This window comes from Hemitrygon akajei, chromosome 4 (assembly GCF_048418815.1).
Source record: "Hemitrygon akajei chromosome 4, sHemAka1.3, whole genome shotgun sequence".
NCBI lineage: Eukaryota > Metazoa > Chordata > Chondrichthyes > Myliobatiformes > Dasyatidae > Hemitrygon > Hemitrygon akajei.
In genome coordinates, this window is record NC_133127.1 from 202,007,079 (window position 1) to 202,027,539 (window position 20,461).

Genomic DNA, 20,461 nt, shown 5'->3' on the forward strand with positions numbered 1-20,461 from the left:
GGAACTAGATGGGAGAATAGTTTAGCTTATGGTGGAGTGGCGGAGCAGACTCGATGAGCTGAATGGCCTACTTCTGCTCCTTTATCTTGTGATCTTGTGAGTTGTTAAAGAAAAGTGACTAGTGGTGTTCTGCAAGGGTCGGTGTTGGGACCACTTCTTTTAATGCTGTATATAAATGATTTAGATGATGGGCTTTGTTGCCAAGTTTGCAGATGATACGAAGATTGGTGGAGGGGCAGGTAGTGTTGAGGAAACAGGTAGGATGCAGAAGGACTCAGAAGGATTAAGAGAATGGGTAAGAGAGTGGCAAATGATATATAGTTGGAAAACACGTGGTTATGCACCTTGGTAGTAGAAATAAATGTGCAGACTATTTTCTAAATGGGGAGAAAATCCAGGAATCTGAGATGCAGAGGGAATTCGGAGTGCAGAGCACTCTGAAGATTAACATGCAGGTTGAGTCGGTGGTGAGGAAGGCAAATGCCATGTTAGCATTCATTTCAAAAGGTCTAGAATTCAAGAGCAAGGATGTGATGCTGAGGCTTTATAAGGCACTGGAGAGGCCCTCACCTTGAGTATTGTGAAAAGTTTTGGGCCCCTCATCTTAGAAAAGATGTGCTGGAATTGGAGAGGGTCCAGAGGAGGTTCACAAGGATGATTGATTCCAGGAATGAAAGGGTTATCATAAGAGGAGTGTTTGATGGGAAGGTCTGGGTCTGTACTTGCTGGAATTCAGAAGGATGAGGGGGATCTCATTGAAACCTTTTGAATGTTGAAAGGCCGAGACAGAGTAGATGTACAAAGGATGATTCCCATGGTGGGAGAACCTAGGACAAGAGGGCACAGCCTCTTCAAAACAGAGATGTGGAGAAATTTCTTTAGCCAAAGGGTGGTGAATTTGTGAAATTCGTTATCACTTGCAGCTGTGGAGGACTGGTCGTTGGATGTATTTACGGCAGAGATTAATAGGTTCTTGATTGGACCTGGCATCAAAGTTTACAGGGAGAAGGCTGGGAACTGGGGTTGACGAGGGGGGATAAGAAGGATCTGCTGTGATTGAATGGCGGAGGATATCCGAATAGCCAGATGGCCTGATTCTGTTCCTGTGACTTGGTCTTATGGAAAAGAAAGGACTCATTACAGTTGAATAGTCACATGTGCACGTGGAATTAAAATGTGTGGCCACTGGGAGATCCTGCTTTCTCTGGCGGACATTTTAATTTCACATCCCATTCCCATTCTGATATGTCTATCCATGGCCTCCTCTACTGTCAAGATGAAGCCACACTCAGGTTGGAGGAACAACACCTTATATTCCGTCTGGGTAGCCTCCAATCTGATGGCATGAACATTGATTTCTCTAACTTCAGTTAATGCCCCTCCTCCCCTTCTTACCCCATCCCTGGTTTATTTATTCCACCCCTCCTTTTTTTTCCCTCTCTCTGCCCGTTACTCTTTGTCTGTTCTCCATCTCCCTCTGGTGCTCCCCTCCCCCTTTCTTTCTCCCTAGGCCTCCCATCCCATGATCCTTTCCCTTTTCCAGCTCTGTATCCCTTTTTCCAATCACCTTTCCAGCTCTTAGCTTCACCCCACCCCCTCCTGTCTTCTCCTATCATTTAAGATTTCCCCTTCCTCCACCCCCTCCTACTTTCAAATCTCTTACTATCTTTTCTTTCAGTTAGTCCTGACAAAGGGTCTTGGCCCGAAACGTCGACAGTGCTTTTTCCTATTGATGCTGCCTGGCCTGCTGCATTCCACCAGCATTTAGTGTGTGTTGCTTGATTTCCAGCATCTACAAATTCCCTCGTGTTTGGATCTTTCTTGTCTACTTGGAGAGGTCTCCCCCTGTCCAGTACTCATGCCTACTGGCAACTCTGTCCCCTGTCATTTGACTGATCTCAGATTCATCCCCAGTTATTTTGGGGCCCAGTTTCCCTTCATTGTACAGCATGTAGGTTCCATGTAGGGTCTTGTCCCAGAGGTAGAAAGTGGTTCAGGTGGAGAATCTTGACATGTCCATTCCCATCTTCTGGCTTCACCCGGAAAACTGGTACATTTGGCATCTGACTCTCCACTCAGCAGTCGGCCTACTTAAGCTTCCCTAGTAGCCACAAATTCCTTATGAGAACTCCATCTCTAGGCATCAATTGGGAGAACCTTATCTTTTGATCGTATCTCCTCGTTTCCTTGACTCTGCTTGGTAACAGAAACCTCAGCTAGTTCACAAACCTTTTGCAATTCCCTCCTCATGTCAGACACATACTTAAGGTAAGTCCTCTGTGGCAAGTCTTCGCCACCAGTCCCAAACAAAGATCTACAGGCAGTCTTGCTTAACGCCCAACCATGAAATAATATGGCGAAAATCGAGTAGCTTCATTCTGTGTACAGTTGTAACAGTGAATCAGATGCCCAATGTAGAACAATAGAACATTACAGCACAGAAACAGGCCTTTCGGCCCTTCTTGGCTGTGCCGAACCATTTTTCTGTCTACTCCCACTGACCTGCACCTGGACTATATCCCTCCATACACCTCTCAGCCATGTACCTGTCCAAGTTTTTCTTAAATGTTAAAAGTGATCTCGCATTTACCACTTCATCTGGCAGCTCATTCCACATTCCCACCACTCACTATGTGAAGAAGCCCCCCCCCCCCCCAAATGTTCCCTTTAAACTTTTCCCCCTTCACCCTTAACCCATGTCCTCTGGTTTTTTTCTTCCCTGACCTCAGTGGAAAAAGCCTGCTTGCATTCATTCTATCTATACCCATCATAATTTTATATACCTCTATCAAATCTCCCCTCATTCTTCTACGCTCCAGGGAATAAAGTCCTAACCTATTCAACCTTTCTCTGTAACTCAGTTTCTCAAGTCCCGGCAACATCCTTGTAAACCTTATCTGCACTCTTTCAACTTTATTAATATCCTTCCTGTAATTTGGTGACTAAAACTGCACACAATACTCCAAATTCGGCCTCACCAATGCCTTAAACAACCTCACCATAACATTCCAACTCTTATACTCAATACTTTGATTTATAAAGGCCAATGTACCAAAATCTCTCTCTACTACCCTATCTACCTGTGACCTGTGAATTTTGTATCTGTATTCCCAGGTCCCTCTGTTCTACTGCACTCCTCAGTGCCCTACCATTTACCTTGTATATTCTACCTTGGTTTTTCCTTCCAAAGTGCAATAGCTCACGCTTGTCTGTATTAAACTCCGTCTGCCATTTTTCAGCCCATTTTTCCAGCTGGTCCAAATCCCTCTGCAACCTTTGAAAACCTTCCTCACTGTCCACTACACCTCCAATCTTTGTATCATCAGCAAATTTGCTGATCCAATTTACCACATTATCATCCAGATCATTGATATAGATGGCAAATAACTATGGACCCAGCACTGATCCCTGTGGCACACCACTAGTCACAGGCCTCCACTCAGAGAAACAATCCTCCACTACCACTCTCTGACTTCTCCCATTGAGCCAATGTCTAATCTAATTTACTACTTCACCATGTATACCTAGCGACTGAATCTTCCTAACTAACCTCCCATGTGGGACCTTGTCAAAGTCCTTACTAAAGTCCATGTAGACAACATCCACTGCCTTCTCTTCATCCACTTTTCTTGTAACCTCCTCAAAAAACTCTGTAACAGATTTGTTAAACGTGACCGACCACGCACAAAGCCGTGTTGACTCTCCCTAATAAGTCCCTGTCTATCCAAATACTTATAGATCCTATCTCTTAGTATTCCTTCCAATAATTTACCTACTATCGATGTCAAACTTACTGGCCTATAACTTCCCAGATTACTTTTAGAGCCTTTTTTAAACAACGGAACAACATGAGCTATCTTCCAATCCTCCGGCACCTCACCCGTAGATACTGACATTTTAAATGTATCTGCCAGGGCCCCTGCAGTTTCAACACTAGTCTCCTTCAAGGTCCAAGGGAATACCCTGTCACGTCCTGGGGATTTATCTACTCTGATTTGCCTCAAGATAGCAAGCATCTCCTCCTCTTCAATCTGTATAGGTTCCATGACTTCACTACTTGTTTGCCTTATTTCCATAGACTCCATGCCAGTTTCCTTGGTAAATACAGATGCAAAAAACCCATTTAAGATCTCCTCCATTTCTTTTGGTTCCATACATAGCCAACCACTCTGATCTTCAAGAAGACCAATTTTACCCCCTATTGTCTTTTTGCTCTTCATATACCTGTAGAAGCTCTTTGGATTATCCTTCACTTTGACTGCCAAAGCTACCTGATGTCTTCTTTCAGCCCTCCTGATTTCCTCAAGTATTTTTTTGCACTTTTTGTACTCAAGTACCTTATTTACTCCCTGTTCCCTATACATGTCATAGATCTATCTCTTTTTTTATCAGAGTTCCAATATCCCTAGAGAACCAAGGTTCCTTATTCTTACTCACTTTGCCTTTAATCCTGACAGGAACATACAAACTCTGTACTCTCAAATTTTCTCCTTTGAAGGCCTTCCACTTACCAATCACATCCTTGCCAGAGAACAACCTGTCCCAATCCACGCTTTTTAGATCCTTTCTCATTTCTTCAAATTTGGCCTTTTTCCAGTTTAGAACCTCAACCCGAGGACCAGATCTATCTTATCCATGATCAAGTTGAAACTAATGGTGTTAGGATCACTGGAACCAAAGTGTTCCTCTACACACACTTCCATCACCTGTCCTAACTCGTTTCCTAATAGGAGATCTAACATTGCATCCTTTCTAGTTGGTACCTCTATGTATTGATTTAGAAAACTTTACTGAACACATTTTACAAACTCTAACCCGTCTAGACCTTTAACAGTATGGGAATCCCAATCAATGTGTGGAAAATACTACTACTATCACAACTTTATGTTTCCTGCAGTTGTCTGCTATCTCTCTGCATATTTGCTCCTCCAATTCTCACTGACTATTGGGTGGTCTATAATACAATCCCATTAATGTGGTCATGACCATTCTCTCTACCCTAAATGAACAAAACAAAACTTACCGGAACCTACCCTCGCCTCTGCCTGTTCACGCTGAGGATTATTGAGCCAAAGCCGTCCCACTCTGACTCAGTCCACTCAGAGGATGGCCGCTGTATATGGCGGTCTTTTTAAACCTTTGGTGCGCTACGTCATGCGCCTGCGCAGTCTAGCCTCTTTTCCCCAATCAATAAAAAAAATGGCTTCTCTCCAAGATGTCTGTAGTCCTTCACTCTCAGCCTCTTGCATGATTTAAAAAGACCGTTGAAAAATTCCAACACACACAAAATGCTGTTAGAACACAGCAGGCCAGGCAGCATCTATAGGGAGAAGCGCTGTCGACGTTTCGGGCCGAGACCCTTCGTCAGGACTCAAAATCCCTTCCCTGTTTTCTGTGTATCCATCTGGGAAAGCCATAATGAACAAAGTACTTTTCCCATATTACTTTGGCCACGGTGGATGCCCTCTGATCCTTTGTAGGGAAGGCTTGAGCACATCTGGTGTAATGATCAGTGATAACCAAGACATTCGCCATGTTGCTGGAATGAGGCTGTATGGAGAGGAAATCCATATATACTAGAAAATGTGGCCCTACACTATGCAAATGGGACAAAGGAGTGTCCCTTGTAGGCTGCATCTTCCTCTGAAAACATAGAATACATGACTTGCAGTACTCTTCGACCTCGGGCTTCATTTGGGGCCAGTAGAACCGAACTTGAACCAATCTGTAGGTCTTGTCGAATCCCAAATGACCTGAATCATCATGAAGTGACTTTGACACAATCCTCTGATGCTTCTCAGGCAAAATCAACAGGGAATGCCGAGGCCTATCTGAAGGAGATGTGAGCTGGTATGGAACCTGGTCACTCAACTCCAGTTTGTTCCGTTCTCTCAAGCAGTAGAGGTATGGTAGGGTGTTTTATCTCTTTACTTTGGGTTTCACAACAGTTGCCCAAAGATGACCCTATACAAGGGTCATCTCGCTGAGTGACAACCACTTCCCCAGGACTCAACGCAGGCAACTTCTTTGTATTCAGAACGGTCAGGTTGCAGTAAGCTTGTGGAATGGCACAACCAGACGCTCCAAAATGATACACCTCTCTATCTTGCCTTGGTCTTGTCTCTGATTTTCCTGTGATGGAAAACTGCCACATTGCTTTAACTCCAGGTACAGGAGTACTCTCCCACTCTCCGTACATTTCCAGCTCTCTCAGGTAACCCATAGCCCTCTATTTTTTTTAGCTCCATGTACCTATCCAGGAATCTGTAAAAAGACCCTATCATATCCACCTCCATCACAGTCGCCGGCAACCCATTCATGCAGTCACCACTATCTGTGTAAAAAAAAAAAAAAAGCTTACCCCTGACATCTCCTCTGTACCTACTTCCAAGCACCTTAAAAGCTGCTCAACTTTTGACAATGTTGCTCAAAAAGCCGAAAGACCTAAAAGTACATAAGTCACCCAGGCCAGATGAACTGCATCCTAGGATTCTGAAAGAGGTAGCGGTATATATTGTGGAGGCATTAGTAATGACCTTCCAATATTTCCTTTATCTATCCACGTAGCTGTCAAACTGCCTCCACCATTTCCTCCATGTGCCTGACCAAAATCTACCTCCACCATTTACTTTTTTCATATACGTAAAGTTTGACAAAGAAGTGAGAGTAGATGTCAGACCATTGGGAAATGAAGCTGGAGAGGTAGTAATGGGGGAACAACAAAATGGTGGATGAACTGAATAAGTATTTTGCATCAGTCTTCACTGTGGAAGACACTAGCAGTATGGTATGGACATTAGCAGTATTGGAGTACTGTACAGACTCAGTAGAGCATTCCTGTACAAGTCTGGTGAAGACTTTTAAAAACCCAGTCTCCATAAAAGAGGGATATCGTCTAGCGGAGCAGTCATCATGAAAGCAGTCTGAGTCGGAGTGGTAAGGCTTTGGCTCAACAGGGCTTCGGCGAGAACAGGCAGAGGCAAGGTAAGTAGAAAAGTATATTCCCTATTTGTGATTTAACTCTTGATAGAATAGGGGATATGTCTACAGAGCCAGAGCCAGAGTTCTGTTCTGAGAATTCTGGGAGACTACCAGCCTCCCCGATGGCCACATCTGCACCAGATGCATCGTGATGAGCTCCCTTGGAGACTCTTTTAAGGAACTGGAGCTGCAGCTCGATGACGTTTGGCTTGTTAGGGAAAGTGAAACAGTGATAGACAGGAGCTTCAGGAAGGTAGTTACCCTAAGGCTGCGAGAGACAGATAAATGGGTAACTGTCAGGAGGGGGAAGGGAAAATGTCAGATAGTCGAGAGCACCTCTGTTGGCCGTGCCCCTCAACGATAAGTACTCCATTCTGAGTACTGTTGGGGGAGACTACCTGGGGGAAGCAACAGCACCGTGCCTCTGGCACTGTCTGGCCTTGCTGCTCAGAAGTGTAGGGAACTGAAGAGGATGGCAGCAGTAACAGCGGATTCTATAGTTAGTGGGACAGATAGCTGATTCTGTGGTCGCAAGAAAAGAACATGGATGGTAATTTGCCTCCTAGGTGACAGGGTCCGCAATGTTTCTGAATGTGTCCACAATATCCTGAAAGGGGAGGGTGAGCAGTCAGAAGTCGTGCTATGGATCGGTACCAACATAATATGTAGAAACAGGGATGAGGTCCTGAATACAGAATACAGGGAATTAGGAAGGAAGCTGAGAAGCAGGACCTCAAGGATAATAATTTTGGGATTGCTGCCTGTGCCACGTGATGCTGAGAATAGGAATAGAATGAGATGGAGGATAAATGCATGGCTGAAGAAATGGAGCAAGGGGCAGGGATTCAGATTTCTGGATAATTGGGACCTCTTCTGGGACAGGTAGGACCTGTACAAAAGGGAAGGGATGCACTTGAAGGGGGACCAATGTTTTTGTGGGTTGGTTTACTGTTGAGAGTGGTTTAAACTTAATATGGCAGCGGTATTGGAAACAGCATCATAGAACCATCATGGATGCAACATGAATGTAAGGAAGGACAAGCCGATGTTTGGGTGCAAATGCAGACAGAGCAAAGAGTTAAATTGTACCACAGAGGCAAAATTCAAAAGAGTGAAGAATGCAGGACTGAAGGTGCTGTATTTAAATGCGTGTAGTATTCAGGATAAGGTGGACAATTAGAGCACAATTAGAGATTGGTCGGTATGATGTTGTGGGCATACCGAAAGAAGTCCATAGTTAGGGGCTTAATATCAAAGGATAGATTTTGTATCAAAAGCGAAAGCAGGAAGGCATTGGTGGTGCTGTGGCTCTGCTGGTAATGGATGGAGTTACATCTTTAGAAAGAGGTGACATAGGGTCAGAAAATGTTAAATCTTTGTGTAGTTAAGAAAATGGAAGGGTAAAAAACCATTATGGCAATCATATACGCATCCAAATAGTAGCCAAGATGTGGTGTTGTGATTGCCCAAAGAGCTGGAAAAGGCATGTAATTAGTGTAATGTCATAATTGTAATGGAGGACCAATATGCAAGGGGATTAGGAAAATCAGGTTGGTGTGACATTGCAAGAGAGGGAATTTGTTGAATGCCTAGGAGATGGCGTTTTAGAGCAACTTGTGTTTGAGCCCACCAGGGAAAGGCCATCTCAGATTGGGTGTTGTGTAATAACCCAGATCTTATCAGGGAGTTTAAGGTAAAGGAACCCTTGAGAGGCAGTGATCATAATATGATTGAATTCATGCTGCAGTTTGAGAGGGAGATGCATAAGTCACGTGTATCAGTATCACAATGGAATAAAAGAACTACAGTGACATGAGGGAGGACCCTGCCCAGGTGGATTGAAGGAGTATACTAGTGGGGATGATGGCAGAGCAGAGGTGGGTTAAGTATCTGGGAATAGTTCACAGGGTGCAGGATGGATATGTCCTAGAGCAGAAGTTATCAAATGTCAGGAGTAGGCAACCGTGGTTGACAAAGGAAGTTAAGGACTGCATAAAAGGAAAGGGTATATAAGGTAGCAAAAGTGAGTGGGAAGCTGGATGATTGGAAAGCTTTTAAAATCCAACAAAAGGCAATTAAAAAAGGTATAAGAAAGGAAAAGATGAAATATGAGGGTAGACTAGCCAATAATATAAAGTAGGATACTAGAAGTTTCTTCTGTTACATAAAGAGTAAGAGGGAGGTGAGAGTTGATACAGGACCACTGGAAAATGATGCTGGTGAGGTAGTAATGGCGGACAAAGAAATGGCAGATGAGCTTAATAAGAACGTTGCTTCAGTCTTCATTGTGGAAGGCACTAGTATTGTGCCAGAGGTCAGGGAGCAGGAGTGAGCGTCATTGCTATTACAAAGGAAAAAGTGTTAGGCATACTCAAAGGTCTTATGGTGGATAAGTCACTTGGACCAGAAGGACTACATCCCAGAGTCCTGAGAGAGATTGCTGAAGAGATAATGGATGTATTGGCCATGATCTTTGAAAACTCACTTGAATCTGGCATGGTCCTGGAGGACTGGAAAATCGCAAATGTCCCTCCACTCTTTAAGAAAGGAGGAAGGCAAAAGAAAGGAAATTATAGGTCAGTTAGCCTCACCTCAGTGGTTGGGTAAATGTTGGAGTCTGTCATTAAGGATGAGGTTTCAGGGTACTTGGAGACTAATGATAAAATAAGTCAAAGTCAGCATGGTTTCTGTAAAGGGAAATCTTGCCTGACAAATCTGTTAGAGTTCTTCGAGGAAGTAACAAGCAGGGACGACAAAGGAGAGGCAGTGGAGGTCATTTACTTGGATTTTCAGAAGGCATTTGTTGAGGTGTCACATGAGGCAGCTTAACAAGGTAAAATGCGATGGCCTTGCACAAAAGATACTGGCATGGATAGAGGAAGGGTTGACAGGTAGGAGGCAGTGAGTGGGAAGAAATGGGGCATTTTCTGGTTGGCTCCCAGTGACTAGTGGTATTCCTCAGGGGTCAGTATTGGGACCGCTGCTTTTCACCTTGTTTGTCAACGACTTGGTTATTGAAATTGATGGCTTTGTGGCAAAGATTACGGATGATATGAAGATAGTAGGTGTTGATAGTGCTGAGGAAGCAATGCGATTGCAGCAGAACTTAGACAAATTGGGAGAATGGGCAAAACGTGGCAGATGGAATGCAGTGTTAGGAAATGTATTATAATGCATTTTGGTAAAAGGAACAATAGTGCGACTATTATCTTAAAGGGGAGGAACTTCAAACATCAGTGGTGTAGAGGGACTTGGGAGTCCTTATGCAAGACTCCCAGAAGGTTAATTTACGGGTTGAGTCTGTAGTAAAGAATGCACATGCAATGTTGACATTTATTTCAAGGGGAATAGAATATAAAAGTAAGGATATAATGCTGAGGCTTTGTAAGACGCTAGTCAGTCCATAGTTGGAATGTTGTCAACAGTTTTGGGCCCCTAATCTCAGACAAGAAGTGTTGTCATTGGAGAGCATCCAATCTACAGGTTCATGGGGATGATTCTAGGAATGAAGGGGTTAACATTTGAGGAGCATTTGGCAGCTTTGGGCCTGTACTCACTGGAATGTGGGGTGATCTTACTGAAACCTATCAAATGTTGAAAGGACCAGATAAGGTGGATGTGGAGAGGATGTTTCCTATGATGGGGGTATCGAGAGGGCACAGATTCAAAATTATTGGTGACCTTTTAAAAAAGAGGTAAGGAAGAATTTTTTTAGCCAAAGTAGGGAATCTGTGGAATGCTTTGCCATAGACTGCAGTGGAGGCCAAGTCTGTGGTTATATTTAAAGCAGAAGTTGATAGTTTCCTGATTGGTTAGGGCATCAAAAGATATGCCAAAAAGGGCAGGTACCTGGGGTTGAGTGGAATCCAGGATCAGCCATGATGGAATGGTGGAGCACAGCTGATGGGCTGATGGCCTAATTCTGCTCCTGTGTCTTATGGTCTAAGATTCGGGGAACCTGAAAGATCTGAAGGTAGATAAGTCACCTGGACCAGGTGGTGCACACCCCAGGGCTCTGAAGGTGGTGGCTGAAGAGGCATACTTAATGATCTTTCAAGAATCACTAGATTCTGGAATGGTTCTGGAAGACTTGGAAAATTGCAAATGTCACTACACTCTTCAAAAAGGGAGAGAGGCAGAAGAAAGAAAACTATAGGCTAGTTAGTCTGACCTCAGTGGTTGGGAAAATGTTGGATTAATAAGGATGAGATCTCAAGGTACTTGGAGATGCATGAAAATCTTGCCTAACAAATCTGTTGGAATTCTTTGAAGAAATAAGCAACATAGACAAAGGAGAATCAGTTGATGCGCACTTCGGTTTTCAGAAGGCCTTTGACAAGGTGCCGCACATGAGGCTGCTTAACAAGCTATGAGCCCACGGTATTACAGGTACAATTCTAGCACGGATAGGGCGTTGGCTGATTGGCAGGAGGTAAAGAGCGGGAATAAAAGGAGCCTTTTCTGGTTGGCTTCCGGTGACTAGTGGTGTTCCACTGAGGTCTTTGTTGGGACTGATACTTTTTATGCTATACAGTGCTTATAAAATGCATTCAACTCCCTTGGAAGTTTTCATGTTTTATTACATTACAACATTGAATCACAGTGGATTTCATTTGGCTTTTTTTTACACTGATCAACATAAAAGACTCTTTTGTGTTAAAGGGAAAACAATTTTCTAGAAATTGTTCTGAAGTTATTTTAATCATTAAACACAAAATATTTGATTGCGTAATTAATCACCCCTTCAAGTCAGGATTTAGAAGATGCTCCTTTGGCAGCAATTACAGCTTTGAGCCTGTGTGGATAGGTCTCTATCAGCTTCGCACATCTGGACATTGCAATTTTTCCCCATTATTCTTCACAGAACTGCTCAAGCTCTGGCATATTACATGGGGCTTGTGAGTGAACAGCCCTTTTTTAAGTCTAGCCACAAATTCTTAATTGGATTGAAGTCTGGAGTCTGATTTGGCCACTGCAGGACATTAACTTTGTTGTTTATAAGCCATTCCTGTGTAGCTTTGGCTTTATGCTTGGGGTCATTGTCTTGCTGGAAAACACATCTTCTCCCAAGTCGGAGTTCTCTTGCAGACCGCTTTTCCTCCAACGTTTCCCTGTATTTTACTGCAATCATTTTACCCTCTCCCTTCACAAGCCTTCCAGGACCTGCTGCAGTGAAGCATCCTCACAGCATGATGCAGCCACCACCTTCACAGTAAGGATGGTGTGTTTTTGACGAAGTGCAGTATTTGACTAATGCCAAACATAGTATTTAATCCGATGACCAATAAGCTCAATTTTGGTTTCATCAGACCATAGAACCTTTTTCTAGCTGACTTGAGAGTCTCCCACATGCCTTCTGACAAACTCTAGCTGAGGTTTCACGTGAATTGTTTTCAACAGTGGCTTTCTCTTTGTTACTCTCCCGTAAAAGTGTGACTGGTGAAACACCCAGGCGGCAGTTGTTGTATGCACAGTCTCTCCCATCTCAGCCACTGAAGCTTGTATTTCTTCTAGAGTTGTCATGGGTCTCTTGGTAGCTTCTGTCACTAGTTCCATTCTTGCACGGTCACTCAGTTTTTGAGGACAGCCTGCTCTATGCAGATTTATAGCTGTGCCATGCTGTTTCCATTCCTTGATGACTTAACTGTACTTTTGTCTTCATGGTGTAGTTTTTGCCAGGGTAATGACTCATCAGCAGTTGGACCTTCCAGATACAGGTGTATTTTTACTACAATCAATTGAAACATCTTGATTGTCCACTGGCGATCTTCTTTTAACTAATTTTGTAATTTCTAAAACTAATTGGCTGCACCAGTGATGATTTGGTGTGTCATATTATAGGGGGTGAATACTCTGATGCACTGAATTATTTTGTGTTTTATTTTTGAATTAATTTAGATCGCTTTGTAGAGATCTGCTCTCCCTTTGACACGAAAGAGCCTTTTACTTTTGGTCAGTGTCAGAAAAAGCCAAATTAAATCCATTGTGATTCAATGTTGTAAGTATAAAACATGCCAACTTCCAAGTGGGGGAGGGTGAATGCTTTTTACAGGCACTGTATGTCAATGAGGTGGATGATGGAATTGATGGCTTTGTTGCAAAGCTTGCAGACAATATGAGGATAGATGGAGGGGCAGGTAGTTTTGAGGAAGTAGAGAGGCTACAGAAGGAGTTAGGAGAATGGGCAAAGAAGTGGCAGATGGAATACGGTGTTTGGAAGTGTATGGTCATGGACTTTGTTAGAAGAAATGAAAAGATTGAGTATTTTCTAAATGGGGAGAAAATAGAAAGAATGTAATGTTGAGACTTCATAAAGCACTGGTGAGGCCCGACTTGGAATATTGTGAACAGTTTTGGGTCACTTAGAAAGGATGTGCTGAAACTGGAGAGGGTTCAAAGGAGGTTCACCAAAATGATTCCAGGATTGAACGGCTTGTCATATGAAGAGTGTTTGATGGCTCTCAGCCTGTATTCACTAGAATTCAGAAGAATGAAGGGTGACCTCATTGAAACCTATCGAATGGCAAAAGGACTTGATAGTGGATGTGATGCTTCCTATGGTGGGAAAATCCAAGACCAGAGAGTGGTGAATCTGTGGAATTTGTTGCCACAGGCAGCTGTGGAGGCCAAATCTTATGAATATTTAAGGCAGTGATTGATAGATTCTTGATTGGTCATGGTGTAAAGGGATATGGCAAGAAGGCAGGAGATTGGGGCTGAGAGGAAAATTGGATCAGCCATGATGAAATTGTGGTGCAGACTTGATTGGCCAAGTGACCTAATTCTGCTCCATGTCTTACAGTCTTATGGTTTATCTATCAACACATCTGATCAAACTTTCTCTCCACCATTTCCTTTATCAGCTTGTTTCAAATATCCAACACCCTCTGTGTGAAACTATTGTTTAAATTTCTCCCCCCTTATGTTAAACCTGTGCGCATTACCCTCTCTGGGGTAAAAATTTTTCCATGTTAATTGTTCAGAGAACTGCAGTTTTCTGGTCAAACACCAAGATCCCTTTTTGGAAATCAGGTGTCATGTTACCTGATTACTAAGTGTGAGCAGTTCTGCCACTTTCCTTGTAACATGCTGGGTGGCCTGTGCTTTCCTCTCTCCCTCTTTCTTCCATTTGCTCTTTCCTGCTCTAATGCAACCTTCCCTGACGTGAGGGAATTTCAACAAGTTAAACCCCACGCATCAGCCGCCTCGCTCACATTTACGTGTCCCAGTCTGGGGTGTGGGGCAGGTAGGTGTGTGATTTGGGGGAGATGTTGGTGTGTGTGTTGAAAGGAGATGTGGCTGTTTTGAGGGAGGTGTGTGATCTGGGGGAGGTGTGGGCATGTTGGAGGGAGGTGTGTGATTTGGGGGAGATGCGGGTGTGATTTTGGGGAGGTGTAGATGTGTAATTTGGGGGAGGTGCGGGTGTGCTGGAGGGAGGTGTGTGATTTGGGGGAGGTGTGGGTGTGTTGGAGGGAGGTGTGTGATTTGGGGGAGATGTGGGTGTGATTTTGGGGAGGTGTAGATTTGTAATTTGGGGGAGGTGTGGGTGTGCTGGAGGGAGGTGTGTGATTTGGGGGAGGTGTGGGTGTGCTGGAGGGAGGTGCGGGTGTGCTGGAGGGAGGTGTGTGATTTGGGGGAGGTGCGGGTGTGCTGGAGGGAGGTGTGTGATTTGGGGGAGGTGCGGGTGTGCTGGAGGGAGGTGTGTGATTTGGGGGAGGTGTGGGTGTGTTGGAGGGAGGTGTGTGATTTGGGGGAGATGTGGGTGTGATTTTGGGGAGGTGTAGATGTGTAATTTGGGGGAGGTGCGGGTGTGCTGGAGGGAGGTGTGATTTGGGGGAGGTGCGGGTGTGCTGGAGGGAGGTGCGGGTGTGCTGGAGGGAGGTGCGGGTGTGCTGGAGGGAGGTGCGTGATTTGGGGGAGGTGCGGGTGTGCTGGAGGGAGGTGCGTGATTTGGAGGGAGGTGCGGGTGTGCTGGAGGGAGGTGTGTGATTTGGGGGAGGTGCGGGTGTGCTGGAGGGAGGTGTGTGATTTGGGGGAGGTGTGGGTGTGCTGGAGGGAGGTGCGTGATTTGGGGGAGGTGCGGGTGTGCTGGAGGGAGGTGCGGGTGTGCTGGAGGGAGGTGTGTGATTTGGGGGAGGTGTGGGTGTGCTGGAGGGAGGTGTGTGACTTGGGGGAGGTGCGGGTGTGCTGGAGGGAGGTGTGTGATTTGGGGGAGGTGCGGGTGTGCTGGAGGGAGGTGTGTGATTTGGGGGAGGTGCGGGTGTGCTGGAGGGAGGTGTGTGATTTGGGGGAGGTGCGGGTGTGCTGGAGGGAGATGTGTAATTTGGGGGAGGTGCGGGTGTGCTGGAGGGAGGTGTGTGATTTGGGGGAGGTGCGGGTGTGCTGGAGGGAGGTGTGTGATTTGGGGGAGGTGCGGGTGTGCTGGAGGGAGGTGTGTGATTTGGGGGAGATGTGGGTGTGATTTTGGGGAGGTGTAGATTTGTAATTTGGGGGAGGTGTGGGTGTGCTGGAGGGAGGTGTGTGATTTGGGGGAGGTGCGGGTGTGCTGGAGGGAGGTGCGGGTGTGCTTGAGGGAGGTGTGTGATTTGGGGGAGGTGCGGGTGTGCTGGAGGGAGGTGTGTGATTTGGGGGAGGTGTGGGTGTGTTGGAGGGAGGTGTGTGATTTGGGGGAGATGTGGGTGTGATTTTGGGGAGGTGTAGATGTGTAATTTGGGGGAGGTGCGGGTGTGCTGGAGGGAGGTGTGATTTGGGGGAGGTGCGGGTGTGCTGGAGGGAGGTGCGGGTGTGCTGGAGGGAGGTGCAGGTGTGCTGGAGGGAGGTGCGTGATTTGGGGGAGGTGCGGGTGTGCTGGAGGGAGGTGCGTGATTTGGAGGGAGGTGCGGGTGTGCTGGAGGGAGGTGTGTGATTTGGGGGAGGTGCGGGTGTGCTGGAGGGAGGTGTGTGATTTGGGGGAGGTGTGGGTGTGCTGGGGGGAGGTGCGGGTGTGCTGGAGGGAGGTGCGGGTGTGCTGGAGGGAGGTGTGTGATTTGGGGGAGGTGTGGGTGTGCTGGAGGGAGGTGTGTGACTTGGGGGAGGTGCGGGTGTGCTGGAGGGAGGTGTGTGATTTGGGGGAGGTGCGGGTGTGCTGGAGGGAGGTGTGTGATTTGGGGGAGGTGCGGGTGTGCTGGAGGGAGGTGTGTGATTTGGGGGAGGTGCGGGTGTGCTGGAGGGAGATGTGTAATTTGGGGGAGGTGCGGGTGTGCTGGAGGGAGGTGTGTGATTTGGGGGAGGTGCGGGTGTGCTGGAGGGAGGTGTGTGATTTGGGGGAGGTGCGGGTGTGCTGGAGGGAGGTGTGTGATTTGGGGGAGATGTGGGTGTGATTTTGGGGAGGTGTAGATTTGTAATTTGGGGGAGGTGTGGGTGTGCTGGAGGGAGGTGTGTGATTTGGGGGAGGTGCGGGTGTGCTGGAGGGAGGTGCGGGTGTGCTTGAGGGAGGTGTGTGATTTGGGGGAGGTGCGGGTGTGCTGGAGGGAGGTGTGTGATTTGGGGGAGGTGTGGGTGTGTTGGAGGGAGGTGTGTGATTTGGGGGTGTGGGTGTGCTGGAGGGAGGTGTGTGACTTGGGGGAGGTGCGGGTGTGCTGGAGGGAGGTGTGTGATTTGGGGGAGGTGCGGGTGTGCTGGAGGGAGGTGTGTAATTTGGGGGAGGTGCGGGTGTGCTGGAGGGAGGTGTGTGATTTGGGGGAGGTGTGGGTGTGCTGGAGGGAGGTGTGTGATTTGGGGGAGGTGCGGGTGTGCTGGAGGGAGGTGTGTGATTTGGGGGAGGTGCGGGTGTGCTGGAGGGAGGTGTGTGATTTGGGGGAGGTGCGGGTGTGCTGGAGGGAGGTGTGTGATTTGGGGGAGGTGCGGGTGTGCTGGAGGGAGGTGTGTGATTTGGGGGAGGTGCGGGTGTGCTGGAGGGAGGTGTGTGATTTGGGGGAGGTGCGGGTGTGCTGGAGGGAGGTGTGTGATTTGGGGGAGGTGTGGGTGTGCTGGAGGGAGGTGTGTGATTTGGGGGAGATGCAGGTGTTTTGGGGGAGGTGTGGGTGTGATTTTGGGGAGATGTGGGTGTGTTGGAGGGAGGTGTGTGATTTGGGGGAGATGCAGGTGTTTTGGGGGAGGTGTGGGTGTGATTTTGGGGAGGTGTGGGTGTGCTGGAGGGAGGTGTGTGATTTGGGGGAGATGCGGGTGTTTTGGGGGAGGTGTGGGTGTGATTTTGGGGAGATGCGGGTGTGATTTTGGGGAGATGCGGGTGTGATTTTGGGGAGGTGTGGGTGTGTTGGAAGGGGTGGGTTTGTTTGGGAAGATATGTGATTTGGGGGAGATGTGGGTGTGTCGGGTGAATGTGTGATTTGAGGGAGGTGCGAGTGTGTCAGGGGGTAGCTGTGGGGTCCAGGCAGCTGTGGAGCGGCATCCGGGAGTGGGTTCTGTGGGGTTTGGAATGAGGATTAGGAGGGGTTGGAAGTTCGGGCGGTGGAGGGTGTAAAGGTAAGGGTTTGGTGTGGTTGGAGGCCAATGCTTCTGTGGGAAGTCATGCCGGTCGCTTCACCCTGAGCACCACATGGGCACCCCAGATGGGATTGGTGGGGCATCCCAGGTGGGAAGTGTAGCCTGGATTGGTTGGGTGTCCTTAATGTTTCCTCTACAGTTCACTTTTCCTCTCTGGACAAGGAGAGGAGGTATGACTTCTTTGGGCTGCTGATGTGACCTGGATTTTCACGCTCTCTTTCTTTGGCAGGACCACACTTTGTTGCTGTCAACAATAGGAATGAGATCCTGGTGACTGATTTCCACAACCACTCCGTCAAGGTAAGGACTTCCTAATTCTCACTGATCTTGCGGTTGCTTTTGAGGCCACTATTGTTACCACACCTTCTTACACCTGAAGGTGACGAATATAGTGCAGGGTAGTGTATAAAACCCTAAGACTTTGGAGCAGAATTAATCTTTTAGCCCATCGAGTCTGCTCTGCAATTCCATCTTGTCTGATCCATTTCCCTCTCAAACCCCTATCTCCTGCCTTCTTCATGTAATCTTTGATGCCCCAATTTAGTTAAGAATCTGTCAATCTCCACTTTAAATACACTCAATGACCTGGCCTCCACAGCCTCCTGTGGCAACAAATTCCACAGATTCATCACCTGTTGACTAAAGAAATTCCTCTTTATCTCTGCTGTAAATCTATTCTGAGCTTATGCCCTCTGGTCCTGGACTCCTCCACTATAGAAAACCTTCTCTCCACATCCACATAGGCTTTTCACCATTTGGTAGGAGATTCCACACCCCCCCCCCCCCCGCCAACTCATTCTTCCGAATTCCAGTTACACGCCCAGAGCCATTAAATGCTCCTCATGTGATAAGCCTTTCAAACACAGAATCATTTCGTGAACCCTTTCCAGTGTCAGCGCATCCTTTCTAAGATAACCCCTCCACCTATCTTCATATTGTCTGAAAACTTGGTGACAAAGCTATCAATTCCATCATCTAAATCATTGACATACAGATTAAAAAGAAGACCCCTGTGGAACACTAGTGGAACACCACTAGTCACCGGCAGTCAATCAGAAAAAGCCACCTTTATTCCCACTCTTTGCTTCTTGCCAATCAGCCAATGCTCCATCCATACTAGTATCTTCCTTGTAATACCATGTTCTCTTATCTTGCTAAGCCACCTTATGTTTGGCACCTTGTGAAAGGCTTTTGAAAATCCAAGTATGCAACTTCCACCGATTCTCCTTTGTCTATCCTGCTTGTTATTTCTTCAAATAATTCTAACAGATATGTCAGGCAAGATTTTTCTTTGAGGAAACCATACTGACTTTGGTCTGTTTTGTCACGTGCCTTAAAGTACCCTGACAACTCATCCTTAACAATCGACTCCCAACATCTTCCCAAACACTGAGGTAAGGCTAACTGGCCAATAATTTCCTTTCTTTTGCCTTCCTCCATTTTTAAAAAGTGGATGACATTTACAATTTTCCAGTCTTCCAGAACCATTCCAGAATCTAGTGATTCTTGAAAGATCATTACTAATGCCTCCACAATCTCTTCAGCCACCTCCTTCAGAATCCTAGGGTGTAGACCATCTACCTTCTAAGGTGACTTATCTACCTTCAGAGCTTTCAGTTTCCCAAGCACCTTCTCCCTTGTAATAGCAACTGCACTCCCTTCTGCCTCAACGTTCTTGAACTTCCATCATACTGTTACTGTCTTCCATGGTGATTGATGCAAAATAATTATTCAGTTCGTCCGCCATATCCTTGTGCCCTGTTACTACTTTATTGTCAATTTCCAGCTGTCCAATATCAACTCCCGCCTCTCTTTTACTCCTCATATATATCTAAAAAGAAACTTCTGGTATGCTCTTTAATATCATTGATTAGCTTACCTTCATGTTGGCTTGACTTCTCTTGTCTGTAACAGTTGCATCATTCTGCCTTCAGAAAACTACTTTGGAATGTATCTTTCCTGAAACTATTGAATTGCTCCCAGAAGCTCCAGCCATTGTTGCTCTGCTGTCATCTCTGCTAGTGTCCCATTTTAATCATCTTTGGCCAATTCCTTTCTCATGCCTCTGTAATTCCCTTTAATCCACTGTAATTTTGATACATGTCACTTTTGCTTCTTCCTCTCAAATGCAGGGTGAATTTTATCGTATTATGATCACTGCCTCCTAAGGGTTACCTTAAGCTCCGTAATCAAATCCAGTTCATTACATAACACCCAATCCAGAATAGCCTTTCCCCTAGTGGGCTCAACCACAAGCCGCTCTAAAAAGCCATCTCATAGGCATTCTGCATATTTTCTCTCTTGGAATTCAGCACCAAACTGATTTTCTCAATCTACCTGCATATTGAAATCCCCTGTGACTATCATAACATTGCTCTTTTGACAAGCCTTTTCCATCTCCTGTTGTAATTTGTAGCCCACATCGTGGCTGCTGTTCAGAGGCCTGTATATAATTCCCATCAGTGTATTTTTGTCCTTGCAGTTTCTTAACTCCACCCACAAGGATTCAACATCTGCTGATCCTATGTCACTTCTTCCTCAGGATTTGATTTCAATTTTTACCAACAGAGTCACCTCACCCCTCTGCCTACCTGCCTGTCCTTTCAATACAATCTGTATCCTTGGATGTTGAGATCCTAACTATGATCTTCTTTCAGTCATGACTCAGTGATGCCCACAATGTCATACTTAGCAATCTCTAACTATGCTACATGATCATCTACTTTATTCTGTATATTGCATGGATTCAAATATAACATCCTTTCTGATTTGTCCCCTGTTACACTGCAACTCATCCCACTAATTGCAGTTTTGCCTTATGTCTGCCATTGCTTCCTGACAGTCTCACTATACTCTTCCTCTGTTTGCAAACCAACAGCCCTATCCTCAGTCCTATCATTCCCGTTCCCATACCCCTGCTGTGAACTTTAGTAGAAGGAAGAGAGGTGTAGTCAGT

General features: G+C 46.1%; 1 protein-coding gene across 11 annotated transcripts in view; it reads left to right on the forward strand.

The window, feature by feature from the left end:
* Nucleotides 1-20,461, forward strand: part of LOC140727141 (tripartite motif-containing protein 2-like) — a 99,545-nt gene that overhangs the window by 59,115 nt on the left and 19,969 nt on the right. For all 11 annotated transcript variants that reach the window (XM_073044450.1, XM_073044448.1, XM_073044449.1 and 8 more), the window contains one exon: nt 17,735-17,805. In XM_073044450.1, the coding sequence (XP_072900551.1) occupies nt 17,735-17,805 (71 nt within the window). The remainder of the gene's footprint in view (nt 1-17,734; nt 17,806-20,461) is intronic.